The sequence below is a fragment of the Lagenorhynchus albirostris genome, chromosome 4, assembly GCF_949774975.1.
Source record: "Lagenorhynchus albirostris chromosome 4, mLagAlb1.1, whole genome shotgun sequence".
Classification (NCBI taxonomy): Eukaryota; Metazoa; Chordata; class Mammalia; order Artiodactyla; family Delphinidae; genus Lagenorhynchus; species Lagenorhynchus albirostris.
In genome coordinates, this window is record NC_083098.1 from 65,735,800 (window position 1) to 65,751,619 (window position 15,820).

Consider the following 15,820-nt stretch of genomic DNA (forward strand, 5'->3'; position numbering starts at 1 on the left):
AGAAGTTCACAGGCAAATTATATCAAACATTTAGAGAAGAGCTAACACCTGTCCTTCTCAAACTCTTCCAAAATACAGCAGAGGGAGGAAAACTCCCAAACTCATTCTACGAGGCCACCATCACCCTGATACCAAAACCAGACAAAGATGTCACAAAGAAAGAAAACTACAGGCCAGTATCACTGATGAACATGGATGCAAAAATCCTCAACAAAATACTAGCAAACAGTATCCAACAGCACATTAAAAGGATCATACACTATGATCAAGTGGGGTTTATTCCAGGAATGCAAGGATTCTTCAATATATGCAAGTCCATCAATGTGATATATGCTATTAACAAATTGAAGGAGAAAAACCATATGCTCATCTCTAGAGATGCAGAGAAAGCTTTTGACAAAATTCAACACCCATTTATGATAAAAATCCTGCAGAAAGTAGGCATAGAAGGAACTTTCCTCAACATAATAAAGGTCATATATGACAAACCCACAGCCAACATCGTCCTCAATGGTGAAAAACTGAAACCATTTCCACTAAGATCAGGGACAATACAAGGTTGCCCACTGTCACCGCTATTATTCAACACAGTTTTGGAAGTTTTAGCCACAACAATCAGAGAAGAAAAAGAAATAAAAGGGATCCAAATTGGAAAAGAAAAAGTAAAGCTGTCACTGTTTGCAGATGACATGATACTATACGTAGAGAATCCTAAAGATGCTACCAGAAAACTACTAGAGCTAATCAATGAATTTGGTAATGTAGCAGGATACAAAATTAATGCACAGAAATCTCTTGCATTCCTATACACTAATGATGAAAAATCTGAAAGTGAAATTAAGAAAACACTCAAATTTACCATTGCAACAGAAGGAATAAAATATCTAGGAATAAACCTACCTAAGGAGACTAAATACCTGTATGCAGAAAATTATAAGACACTGATGAAAGAAATTAAAGGTGATATAAATAGATGGAGAGATATACCATGTTCTTGGGTTGGAAGAATCAACATTGTGAAAATGACTCTCCTACCCAAAGCAATCTACAGATTCAATGCAATCCCTATCAAACTACCACTGACATTTTTCACAGAACTAGCACAAAAATTTTCACAATTTGTATGGTACACAAAGGACCCCAAATAGCCAAAGCAATCTTGAGAACGAAAAACAGTGCTGGAGGAATCAGGTTGCCAGACTTTAGACTATACTACAAAGCTACAGTAATCAAGACATTGGAACAGAAACAGAAATATATATCAATGGAACAGGATAGAAAGCCAAGAGATAACCCCACGCACACATGGTCACCTCATCTTTGATAAAGGAGGCAAGAATATACAATGGAGAAAAGACAGCTTCTTCAATAAGTGGTGCTGGGAAAACTGGACAGCTACATGTAAAAGAATGAAATTAGAACACTCCCTAATACCATACACAAAAATAAACTCAAAATGGATTAAAGACCTAAATGTAAGGCCAGACACCATCAAACTCTTAGAGGAAAACATAGGCAGAACATTCTATGACATAAATCACAGCAAGATCCTTTTTCAGCCACCTCTTCGAGAAATGGAAATAAAAACAAAAATAAACAAATGGGACCTAATGAAACTCAAAAGCTTTTGCACAGCAAAGCAAACCATAAACAAGACAAAAAGACAACCCTCAGAATGGGAGAAAATATTTGCAAACAAAGCAACTGACAAAGGATTAATCTCCAAAATTTACAAGCAGCTCATGCAGCTCAATATCAAAAAAACAAACAACCTAATCCAAAAATGGGCAGAAGACCTAAATAGACATTTCTCCAAAGAAGATATACAGATTGCCAGCAAACACATGAAAGAATGCTCAACATCATTAATCATTAGAGAAATGCAAATTAAAACTACAATGAGGTATTATCTCACACTGGTCAGAATGGCCATCATCAAAAAATGTACAAACAATAAATGCTGCAGAGGGTGTGGAGAAAAGGGATCCCTCTTGCACTATTGTTGGGAATGTAAATTGATACAGCCACTATGCATAACAGTATGGAGGTTCATTAAAATACTAAAAATAGAACTACCATACGACCTAGCAATCCCACTACTGGGCACATACCCTGAGAAAACCATAATTCAAAAAGAGTCATGTACTACCATGTTCATTGCAGCTCTATTTACAGTAGCCAGGACATGGAAACAACCTAAATGTCCATCAACAGATGAATGGATAAAGAAGATGTGGCACATATATACAATGGAATATTACTCAGCCATAAAAAGGAACGAAACTGAGTTATTTGTAGTGAGGTGGATGGACCTAGAGACTGTCATTCAGAGTGAAGTAAGTCAGAAAGAGAAAAACAAATACCGTATGCTAACATATATATGTGGAATCTAAAAAAATGAAAAAATGGTCATGAAGAACCTAGGGGCAATACGGGAATAAAGACGCAGACCTACTAGAGAATGGACTTGAGGATACGGGGAAGGGGAAGTGTAAGCTGGGACAAAGTGAGAGAGTGGCATGGACATATATACACTACCAAACGTAAAATAGATAGCTACTGGGAAGCAGCCGCATAGCACAGGGAGATCAGCTAGGTGCTTTGTGACCACGTAGAGGTGTGGGATAGGGAGGGTGGACGGAGACGCTAGAGGGAGGAGATATGGGGATATATGTATATGTATAGCTGATTCACTTTGTTATAAAGCAGAAACTAACATACCATTTTAAAGCAATTATACTCCAATAAAGATGTTAAAAAAATGTGAAGAAGTTTACATATGCAAATGGTTTTACTCATTAACTAAAAAATACGGATGACTTTCTGTTGAAATGTAAAATGAGTATTTCTTTTGTTGAATATTAGAATATATTTTTCCTTTCTATGTTCAATTAATCTACAACAAAGGAGGCAAGAATACACAATGGAGAAAAGAGAGTATCTTCAGTAAGCGGTGCTGGGAAAACTGGACAGCTACATGTAAAAAATTAAAATTAGAACACTAACACCATGCACAAAAATATACTTGAAATGGACCAAAGACCTAAATATAAGGCCAGACATTATAAACTCTTAGAGAAAAACTCAGGCAGAACACTCTTTGACATAAATCACAGCATTATCTTTTTTGATCCACCTCCTAGAGTAATGAAAATAAAAACAAAAATGAACAAATGGGACCTAAATAAATTTAAAAGCTTCTGCATAGCAAAGGAAATCATAAACAAAATGAAAAGACAACACACAGAATGGGAGAAAATATTTGCAAACAAAGTGACCAACAAGGGATAAATTTCCAAAATATATAAACAGCTCATGCAGCTGTATGTCAAAAAAACCAAGCAACCCAACCTATAAACGGACAGAAGATCTAAATGGACATTTCTCCAAAGAAGACATACAGATAACTAAAAAGCACATGAAAAATGCTCAGCATCACTAATTATCTGAGAAATGCAAATCAAAACTACAATGAGGTATTCACACTGGTCAGAACGGCCATCATCAAAAAGTCTACAAAGAATAAATGCTGGAGAGGGTGTTGAGCAAAGGGAGCCCTCCTACATTGTTGGTGGGAATGAAAATTGGTACAACCATCAGGGAGAACAGTATGGAGGTTCCTTAAAACAGTAAAAATTGAACTGCCATATGATCCAGCAATCCCACTCCTGGGAATATATCCAGAGAAAACCATAATTTGAAAAGATATATGAACCTCAGTATTCATAGCAGCACTATTTAAAATAGCCAAGACACTGTCCTCAGGCCGACCATGGTGGATGATTTGAGCACAGTTGATCCGTAGCCTGTGCGCTCTGCACCACCTCCTGTGGAAACTTGAGCAGGCTGTGTAGCTTTCTCCCTTTGTCTCCTAACGATGTCAACCAATGAGAATGGTAATTCACCATCTGCCCGCCTTAAAAGATCCAAGAACAAGGGGAAAGACAGTCCAGAAATGAGGCGGCGCCGAATAGAAGTTAATGTGGAGCTCAGGAAAGCTAAGAAGGGTGACCAGATGCTGAAAAGGAGAAATGTCAGCTCTTTTCCAGATGATGCTGCTTTCCACTGCAGGAAAACCGCAACAACTAGGGCACTGTAAATTGGTCTGTTGATGACATTGTCAAAGGCATAAATAGCAACAATTTGGAAAGCCAGCTCCAAGCTACTCAAGCTGCTAGGAAAATGCTTTCCAGGGAAAAACAGCCCCCTATAGTCAGCATAATCTGGGCTGGTTTGATTCCAAAATTTGTGTCCTTCTTGGGCAGAGCTGATCGTAGTCCCATTCAGTTTGAATCTGCTTGGGCCCTCACTAACATTGCTTCTGCGACATCAGAACAGACCAAGGCTGTGGTAGATGGAGGTGCTATCCCAGCATTCATTTCCCTGTTGGCATCTCCCCACGTTCACATCAGTGAACAAGCTGTATGGGCTCTAGGAAACATTGCAGGTGATGGCTCGGTCTTCCAAGACTTGGTTATCAAGCACGGTGCAGTTGACCCACTGTTGGCACTTTTGGCGGTTCCTGACTTGTCATTTTTAGCCTGTGGTTACTTACATAATCTTACCTGGACACTTTCAAATCTTTGTCGCAACAAGAATCCTGCACCCCGCCTTAGATGTTGTTGAGCAAATTCTTCCTACTTTAGTTCGTCTCCTGCATCACGATGATCCAGAAATTTTAGCTGGTGCCTGCTGGGCTATTTCCTACCTTACCGATGGTCCAAATGAATGGATTGAAATGGTTGTGAAAACTGGGGTTGTACCCCAACTTGTGAAGCTTTCAGGTGCTACTGAATTGCCAATTGTGACTCTTGTGCTAAGAGCCATAGGGAATATTGTCACTGGGACAGATGAACAGACTCAGGATGTAATAGATGCAGGAGTACTTGCCATCTTTCCCAGCCTGCTAACAAACTCCAAAACTAATATTCAGAAGGAAGCTACGTGGACAATGTCAAACATCACAGCTGGCCACCAGGACCAGATACATCAAGTTGTAAATCATGGATTAGTCCCATTCCTTGTTGGCGTTCTCTCTAAGGCCGACTTTAGGACACAAAAGGAAGCTGTATGGGCTGTGACCAACTACACAAGGGGTGGAACAGTTGAGCAGATCGTATACCTTGTTCATTGTGGCATAATAGAACCGTTGATAAACCTCCTAACTACAAAAGACACTAAAATTATTCTGGTTATTCTGGATGCCATCTCAAATATCTCTCAGACTGCTGAGAAACTAGGTGAAACTGAGAAACTTAGTATAAGGATTGAAGAATGTGGAGGTTTGGACAAAATTGAAGCTCTACAAAACCATGAAAATGAGTCTGTGTACAAAGCTTCATTAAACTTGATTGAGAAGTATTTCTCTGTGGAGGAAGAGGAAGATCAAAATGTTGTGCCAGAAACTACCTCTGAAGGGTATACATTCCAAGTTCAGGATGGCACTGCTGGGACCTTCAACTTTTAGGTTGTACATCTGAGGCATAAAGTTGTTTGTTGTGTACTATGTCTGGTAGAAGTTTGTTTCTTAAACTGTCTAAATCTCTGAATATCACCAGCCAAAGTTTAGCTCAATTTTCTTCACATATAGGAAGCCAATGTATAGAAATAAAGTAAAATTAAACAGATCTGCAGCAAGGAGTAGAGATCACAGGTCAATGGAAAAACCCAAACAAAGGCTCTCTAGCCCTAATTCTGGCTATCAAATTCCCTGTTGCAGGTTTGCTGGACCAGAGGTTTTTTGCTTAACTCTCCTTTATTCATGAAATATTCTAGTATCCCAACCATAAATCTCCCTTTCCTCCCTTTTCCTTTTGTTTTTCACAGTTAAAGTTGGTTTCAGTCACTTGCAATTGAAGCAGTACTTATTAATACAAAATTTGATATTTTTATACTGAGAGGAAATATTTTTTTGAAAACAGAATGCTATACTCTGATCCATAGGGATTATACCACCCAATTCCAATTTTTAACCAAACTTTTATCCATATGCCATATATCTCTCAAAATAAGAATTCAAAATGAGTAAATTATAATTGAAAAGATAGTGGAACGCACACAAGGAATCTAAACAAAATAACCTACCAAAAGAAAAGACTTAATTCTGATATGCTTCAGTTATTGTTATGGTAACAAAGAGTATAAGTGACTAAAACAAAAATCTTGAAAAGTCGTACTTAAATATAATACATTATGGGTTCATAATTTATTTTAGGATTACTTGTGTATTTATTAATAATATGCTTATAAGTCTACCTCTGAATAATCATCTTGAGTCATTATATAATCACATTGCTATGATAGGTACCAACTCCTACTTGCCCTGTATTTCCAATTTTGATAGTAACATTAATATTTAATTTTTCTTTTGTTTTGTTTTTAATAAGAAAAAATTAAATTGTTCAGCTCCATAGCCTTATGCCATCTCACTGAAAGCAATCTCTCCCTCTGTCTCATATTTTCTTTCTTAGGAGTAACATAATTTTTGTTTTATCTTATGTTAATCATTTAGTGAGGGTCTCAGTCTCAGTTCCAAGTGGCTTAACAAAAATATTGCATAACGGTTCATGCAATGCTCTCACCAAGAGGATTTCTAATGAATACAAATAGCTTTGCCCCATTAAAGTACCAAACAACAGCAATATGCAAGAACCATTTTGAGCCTAATGGGATACTGTAGTCAGTTCCCGTCAGGGTTCTAGCTTACAAGCAACAGAATTCAGCTCTGGCAGAATTAAGAAAAAAAGTGGAATTATTTTAAAGGTACGGAGGATGAGAAAGGGTCACTAAAGCCTGGAGAAATAGATTTTATATAGGACCAAATCTAGCATGTCTGTGGAAATTAATAATTAAGAACGGTCAGTCAAGGCACTTCCCCACTCCTGTGCATCACCACTACCAATGGATGTCGTTGCCCTTGCTAGACACCTTTGAATATTACAGTTTCCTGTCTCTTTTCAATGGAGTCATTCAATCAAGAAACTAAGTTGTTGGCAAGAAAGACTACTTACATAAGCCTAGGCTACCAATATCTTGTCTGGCAAAAAATGAAAATAAGAAGAACATTCCCCTTTCAGATTGCCATGTCCAAGGGGCATAATGGGAATTCCCAAAACTTGTAAGAGTATTCAAATGTCCTAAGGGCAAGAAATTACAAATGTCAGTACCACTATTTATGAAACAGACTAAAAATATGGACAGCGAATAATATAAAAGAATAAAAGAGGAAGTAGGAAGAAGTCAAATCTTGTGGTATTTTGACTAAAGTGTTTTAAATTAAGTTTGTTCTAATTAAAGAGCACATTAAATCAATATTTACAGCAATTAAAAATAGCAATATTAGTATTTTAGAGTGTGAAGGGAAATAGTTGCATGCACTGCTCAAATGCATAAATTAGTAAAAACCACACTGGAAAATTATTTGACAGTAGATAGAAAAATATTTAAAATGTACATATATTTTTATATACATTTCATGTTCAGGGACTTATAAATAAAAGAGTAGAAATATTCACAATATTTACCTATAAATATGACCTCCTGATAGTCTCTGCCCCTCTCCTAACATATCTCCTTCTGCAGTCTTAGTTGTTTATAATAAACCCACCAGTAACTCCCGTTTGTGTCTTGCTCCAGAATTTGATCTGGGGACCAAATTATCCCCACTACTGCCTCTCCAGTATAAGTCCATCATCTTTGGCCTAGAACATTAAAGCAACCTCCTAACTGGTCTCACTGTTGTCCACTCTTTAGTCTATCCTCAACAAAGTAGTCAAAATGATACTATTAATTCAGATCATACCACTTCTCTCCTCAGAATCCCCAAAGACTTCTCATTTCTTTCCCAGTAAAAGGTAAATCCTCACTACGACCCCTAAAATCCAGCATGACCTGACCCTCTGGTACCATCTGATGTCATCCCATGCTCTCCAATGCCTCCTTCAATCCAGCATTCTGGCTTCCTACTCATGGCATGTTGCCACTTTGAGACTCTGTACTTGCTGTTTTCTCTTCCTAGCATGATCTTCCAGGTATCTGTATGACTGGTTTCTTATTCATATGTTAATCAAAACACTTTCTCAGAGAAACCTTTCCTGGACATGCTAATATTTCACACAGCAAGCCCTAATAATCTGTATTCACATTTCCCACTTCATATGTTTTTTTCCTCAACATTCATCACATTAAAAAAAATACTATATACTTACTACTATGTTATTTAGTGCTTGTTTTCACCAAGTAGATTGCAAGGTTTCTGCAGACAAAAATTTTTCCACATTTATTTCACTATCATATCCTAAAAACTGAGCATAAGAATGGAGAGATGGGAACAACTTAAATATTTGAAAGCTAGATGATTGGTTAAATTGGTTTATATATATAATACCATAGAGTCACCAAATTTATGTTGTAGAAGAATATTAATTATCTTGAGAAATAGTCTATGAAACTCATTTATATTAACTTTTCTATGTATACTTTTTATATCTTAGTAAAGCAAAAACAAAATAGTTGCTTATACTAAGATGTTATCATTTCTTGGAGTTGTGTTTAAAAGTGTTTTTCTGAATTTTTCATATACCACAAATTTGCTAAAATGAACCTGAACTATAATTGTAAATAAAAATTCACACTATTTTCAAAAAAGCTAATCCTAAAGTTCAAAAAGTGAATTTTTGAAGACAAAATGACCAAGACATACATAATTGAATGACACCAATTCTCACACTCTGTTAACCTAGTGACTCCAAAGGATGATAAGTAAAAAGAAATTCCCAGCCAGATATATTTTAGTGAAATCAGAACCAAAGATAAAGAGGGTATCTTTAGAGCATCCTAAAAGGGAAAAAGAGGAGTTGGATGGGATAGATAGACTACTTAGAAAAAAATGAAAATAGAGGGCCAGTTGATATCTTAGTAGTAACAATGGTTGCATAAACAACAAAATAATAGCTTCAAACAACTGATATCAATTGCACACCTAATGAAACTCTCTCTTGAGAAGAAAAGGGGGAAATATTTCCAGATATACAGTATCATACTGGGTTAGTTCCAACAGAGCATCTCTGTAGAAAACTGAAGGATGAGATTCAAGGAAAAAGAAAAATCATCTAAGAAATCTGAGGGAAAAAAATGGTAATCAAAGGAAATAGTAAATGTTTGGAAAATCGAGACAATCATTTTTTACAGCAATACTGCATAATAATACCAAATGTGTGGGATAAATAAATCAATATAAAATAAACATGCTGAATAACAACAGCATGTGTTAATCACACAAAATAATCTAAAGTTCATTATATCACTTCAGAACTGAGAAAATCTATCAAATAGGATTCACATTATTAAGTTGAATGTGAGTACCAAAATTTTAAGATAAACCATTAACGAATATAAATATGTGTAAAATTCCCCCAAAAAAAGGAATAGGAAAAAATAGTGTAACACAAAGGAAAACAAAGAATGCATTAGAAAACAATCTAAGAAAGTGGTTAAAGACAGAATGGGTAAGAAACATATAAAAAAATAGAAATGAATCTGTATTCATCGTATTGACATATGAGAGATATGTGATAAATGTAAATGGTCTTAACACTCCAGTTAAAGAAAACTATTATCAGAGTTGATTTTGAAAATCAGATTTCAGTTTCCTTGTTCAAAATAGGATACGACAGTCTGTGGCAGGCTAATCCTTACACTGAGAACAATCAGTAAAACAACTTAAAATATAAAAGTGATTTGTTCAGTCCAGGCAGAGGACTACTGCTGGTGGAAAAAGAAAACAACAGAGCTTCTGGTGGTTGCATGGGGCTGCAGTGACAAATCTGGACACTTGAGAGTCCTGAACAAACAATGGGTCAAAGAAGACATCAAAAGAGAAATCAAAGAGACAAACAAAAATAGAAATGCAACAGCCCAAAACTTATAGAATGCAGCAACAGCAGTTCTATGAGTGAAGCTTATGGCAATAAATGTCTATATTAAGAAAAAAGAAAGATTTCCAATAAGCAAGCCAACTAGGAATTAGAAAAAGGAACAAACTAAGCAACTAGAAAAAGAACAAACTAAGCCCAAAGTTAGTAGAATGAAGAAATAACAAAGATGAGCAAAAATAGAAAGTAGAAAGGCAATAGAAAAAAATCAACAAACTGAGTTTGGTTTTTTGAAAAGATAAACAAAATTGTCAAGATTTTAGCTAGACTAAGAAAACCAATGAGCAAACACTGAAATAAATAAAATCAGAAATGAAAGAGGAGACATTATAACTGATACAACAGATATATGAAGAATCATAAGAGATTACTATGAATAATTATATACCAACTAACCTAGAAGAAATTTCTGGAAATATACAACCCTCCAATAATGAGTCATGATAAAATAGAAAATCTGAACAGACAAGTAAAAAGATCGAAGTAGCACTAGAAAATTTTCCAAAAAAGAAAAGTCCAGAAACAAATAGCTTCACTGGAGAATGCTACCAAACTTTTAAAGAAAAATTAATGTCAATCCTTCTCAAATTCTTCCAAAGAATTGAATAGAGAAGAATATTTCTCAACTTATTTTACAAGGCCAGCATTTCCTTGATATCAAAGTCAGATGAGGACACTACAAGAAAAGAAAACTATAGGCCAATATTTCTGATGAATATAGATGGAAAAGTCCTCAATCTGGTCTGAGATTCTGGCACCTCTAAAGTCTTTGTGTTTTTCCAAATCCCTACCTCTGTTCTTAGTGGCCCCCAGGAGATTAGAATATGTCAAGTCCAGTCAGTGACCCAAAGGTGGGGAAATTTCCACATTCCCATTCCCATTTCCAGAGGACTTCTAATAGCCTGCCCTGTCAGCTCCCAGATAGGGGCTGATTGGAAGCCTTTCAGGCAGCAGCTGTGAAAGCTGGGATGTTCTATAGGCAGTCTAGCTCTTCTCAGGCAGAAACTGGGAACTGGTTATTTTGCCTACTAGCTCTTTGCTGAGCCAGAGGGAATAACCACTGGGGTGGTTGTGCATCCATATAAAACTGCCCTTTGTCTTTGTGTTCTTGAGGACATGAAATTGCAGAACTCCATCAGCTCCTAGAACTAGGTGATTTAGGAGCCAGTCTCTTGAGTGGCAGCCTTAGAAATTGGGGCACAAGATGGTGGACACTTTCTTCTAGGGAGAAACTGGAGACTGTTTTATTGTTGGAGCAAGCTGGGAGGAGAAGACAGGGCAAGTAAAGCCCTTTCAAGCTCCCAGAGTATCCCAGTCAGCTCCCAGATGCAAGCTGATTAGAAGTTTGACCCTCAGCTGGGAAAGTATGCAGTGAAACCCCATTCAGGGAAAAAATGGGAGCCTTGAGTTTTCACCTGCTCCTTCTGAGCTGGTCAGGGTTGGGTTGGGGGTGAAACAAAGCTGCCTCTTTGTTTCACGTGGTCCGGGAGACTTGCAAATGCTGAGACTCATCAGCTCTCAGAGGTGGGTAATTTGGGAGCCAGTTTCTCAAATAGCAGCCTTAAAAGTTGGGGTGCTAAATGTGCATCTCTGGGAGAAGCTGAGAGTTGAGGGTTCCATCCTGAATAGAAAACTCTGTACCAGGGGCTGTGTTGTATGGTGTGGGTGTTTCTCAGATTTTCCTACTCTTTTCAGTGTGGGTATTTTCTCAGTCACTGAATGTATAGGAGTCACTCAATTAATTTTCGTATTTCGGTCAGAGGGAATTGACCCCTGTGTAGTAGTTTATTCAGTGTGTCTGTAAGAGGAGAGAAAATCAGAAGTCTCTTATTTCATCATTCTTGCTGACATCTTGTCATCATTTCTTTTTAAAAATGAGTTACAAGTCCTCACCAGCAGAATAAGAAAAAAAGACAATGTAAAGATTCAAAATATAAATCATACAAAGTTATTAAAGGTAATAAAATATTAGTTTCTCCAAATTGTAATCACAGTCAAAATCTACACAATTTTCCAAGGAATGTGATAACATATATCTAAAATTAATATAAAAGAGAAAGAATCCAAACATATACAAGATATACCTGCTGAACAACCAAATGGGAGGATTTGTCCTAGTTCATATTATGGCTCCTTATAGTAATAAAAATACTATAATAATGGTACAGGAATGGGCAATTTCACCAGTTGCACCAAATAGAGACCCTGGAATGAGATTTATACGGAAACTTCATATAGAGAGAGATCTGGTGTTGCAAATTAGCAAGGCAATAGTGGCCCATTAAATCAATGGTGCTGTGTCCATTTGTTATTCATGTGGGAAAAAATATGAACCCTTCATTATAACATAAATTTTCAATTCTAATGAATTATGTAGTTATATTTGGAAGGAAAATTTTGAAAACCTTTAGAAGAAAATATAGAGGAAAATCTTTACCATTTTAGTAAATAGAAAGTTTTCTTAAAGATCCAAAAGCGGTTAGGCAAAGAAAAAACCAACAAATTATACTACCTTGAAATTAAGAATTTGTGTTTATTAAATATACTACAGAGAGGGAGAAATGACAATTCAAAAATTTGTATATTAACAATATACATAAGCAATAAAATTTAAATACAGAACTGTAAAAAGCCTATACAAATTATTTGAATGAGCAAACAATTCAATATATAAATAAATATATAAACAAAAATCTTGAGTTGACTGTATTGAACAAGGAAAAGCATATCATCCAAAAATCTATGATGACATGCTTGACCATATGAGTAATCTAGAAAATGGAAATTAAAATTGCAGTCAAAAAACATTTTACACATATTGTGTTGGAAAAATGAGGCTGGTGATAATATCAAGTGCAGAAAAGCTTGTAGGGCAATGGAAATTTTATGCACTCTACTGAAAGTGTATGCAACAACTTTGGAAAACAATTTTTATTTCCCAATACAATTGAACATGTATGTACATGTACTTCTGGGTGTACAGCACAGCTAATGTGTGTACCAAAGTCATGTTCTTACATTTTTGTTGCAGAATTGTTTGCAAAATAAAAAATTGCAAACAAAAACCCTGACAAACATATAATAAAAAATTATGTACAATCACAATTAAATAAATTTTACTATATGCCAAAACATGGAACGATATGATCTGACCATGTCATGTCTAATGATTGGTGACTATATTCTTCTATTGGAATCCCCTCTCACTGCATGCATGAATATATCTAAGTTTCAAAGAAAGTATATTTGGGAGAAAATGCAAATCACAGAAGAATGAGCACTGCTTATATAGATATCAAAAATTGGTTCTCAAAACCCCAAACAATACTATTTTTTTTAGGAATAAATAAGCCAAAATTAAGGAAAGGGTTAACTGAAAGAGAAAGCAAGATGATTTTGTGGAGGAGCATAAAAAGAACTTTAAATATTAGTTTTTAATTTTATGCCATGATACTTCAGTTTTGTTTTTTTAATAGACTTTAAAACTATATTATGTGGAGCATTTTGTACTCACAATACATTTCAGAAATAAAATGATTGAAACTCAAATGTACAATCACATGTTTATGTATATTTTCTTTTATATAGACACAGTACCCACTACACCTATATAAACATGCACAAACACAAAGATTGGAGCCTATTAGGGTTAAGGTTTTAATATATGTCTCCATCATACAAGGAAACCTCCCTTTTGCTTATAAATATTTTCGTTTATCTTCATATTTTCTCCTGAACAAACTTTTGGGTTGAAATACTTTGTATCAGACAGTCATTTAAATTTTCCTCAGAAGACTTGGAGTCAAGCCCAGATGTGCCCTTTTTATAACTTTGTCAAATTGCTTAACCACCAGTTAAGGTTTTGCTGTACCCAGTTCTATTTAATGAAAATTTAAAAACCTTTAAAAGCACACACACACAAAAACCCTATCACACATGATTGTTTTGAGGAGCAGCTCAGATTATTAGAAAGTGTATGAGTGGCATTACACAAAATGTGATAATTTATTTGCTGTTTGTTTTCCAAAATCAACCTGTATGCTTTTCTGAAGTACAAATTGAAGTAGTATTAATGTAATTTGAATCAGGAATATAGTTGGTACTTCTCTGTTCTTCTATAATAAAAGCAAACATTATCTCATAGCAAATGACTTATTTGCTAAACTAATGATGACACAATTCAAATAACTCAGTGTGCCAGGAGCTATTCCACACAATGGAGTTTTCAACATCCAACATGACCTGCCACAAACAGTATAAGATTATGACTAATGATAGTGCCAGAGAACTATTAAAAATGTCAATTTATTTGTTTCATTTTGGCATTGGATCTTCAATTAAAGTATGTAATTATTAAGTAGAAAATCAAACAAAATTATTTTTCAATTTTTCAAAAATATGCATTCAGTGAAATGAATGTACAATCAAATATGATGATTCAACTGTATTTTAAAATGAGCTTAGTTTTTTTCTTAATCAGATTTGAACTAGAAGAGTAAGATCCTATAACTTTGAAGTGTCTTTCCGGAAACCTCTTCAGACATAGAATTTACAAATTTATTACAAACAGTATAAATGGATATTAATTGCTTTAGTAATCTAAAGAGCATATCTTAAAAATTAGCCAGACTTTATAACAAGTTGAAATGAAAAGTGGTATAGAGTGAATATGTGAGTCTGAGCAGCATGCATGTGTGATAAATATGTTGTTTTACTGATGTAAAACTTTAACACTTTATGTAATGTCACACTAGTATGAACCATAAATCCATTACAGGCTGAGCACATAAGGGAAAGTAACATTTAAGAGAAAATCCCAAATCTGAATCTACTGAAGCAGCCATCAGTACACATTAGTTTTTACCCTAAAAATATATTGTCGCTCTGCAAAAGGTAAGCAGTCTTTTTTTTAGTGCTGTGGGAAAAGTTTCATATACCCATGTGTTCCTTATTATGCCAGGTAGTGTATTTATTTTCCATTCTCTATTGATTCTAAATTTCTATGTCAATATTCTATTCAAGATTATTCTTTATCAGAATAACTGGATTAATAGATCATTTAGTTTTGCCAAACTAGTAAGCATTGATGTGGAGAATATGAAATACTGAATGACACAGGTTGATTTTTATGAGAAAAATGTATATTTAGAAATTTGACAAAAAATACTTTGTATAATTATGATGTGGATTAGGGGGAAATGAGAGGCTGTGAGATAGCGCATTAAATAAAATATGCATAACTTTGTTTAAAGAACAATTTCATGATTACTGAAAACATTTTTTAAAGAATTGTGACGTATAAGCACTTTTAAAACATTTAAACTGTTGCTGAACACATTAGCTAGCCAGTGTTTGTGTCTGTTCTCAAAACTGGGATGGTCTACCTCCACTCTTTTTCTCACTTACTACATGGAAAATTCAAGATATCTATTTAGATTGGCAACTAAGAAATATTACTTATTCTATAGTATACTTGCATAATGTAGTCTACCTGAAGAAACAAGAAAAGAAATCCTAGAAATTCTTTTAAGAAAAGCTTCTGGTCTAAACATTTTTCTAAATGCAGAGGCAAATACATGTATATTTACATATACATACATTATTGTGTATCTTGTACATTTTGGTTTTGATAGCTACAAAACTACTAAATCTTAAGACTACTTTCAGCTACAATGATCTGCAGTACATTTAGACTGTCTGCTTTGTTTCATGTTTAACTTATTCAAGATACATTTAATAAATATTTTTCTTATACCTACTATATGCCTGACAATTATTCTTGGTGTTGAATATACAATGGTAAACAAACAGATTACTTCTTACTCTGTGGAGCTTATATTCTAGTGGAAGTAGGAGGAGAATATTTAAGATACATTATTAATGTGTCA

The 15,820-nt window shown here is 34.9% G+C and overlaps 1 protein-coding gene and 1 long non-coding RNA gene across 2 annotated transcripts in view; one reads left to right on the plus strand and one right to left on the minus strand.

Moving 5' to 3' along the window:
- Positions 1-15,820, minus strand: part of LOC132519327 (uncharacterized) — an 829,930-nt gene that overhangs the window by 640,014 nt on the left and 174,096 nt on the right. The gene's annotated exons all lie outside the window — the stretch shown is intronic.
- LOC132519326 (importin subunit alpha-1-like) lies at positions 3,878-5,509 on the plus strand. The gene is given in 3 exon segments (XM_060147266.1): positions 3,878-4,058; positions 4,061-4,605; positions 4,607-5,509. Coding segments are annotated over 3 exon segments (1,587 nt in total). The 3' UTR covers positions 5,468-5,509.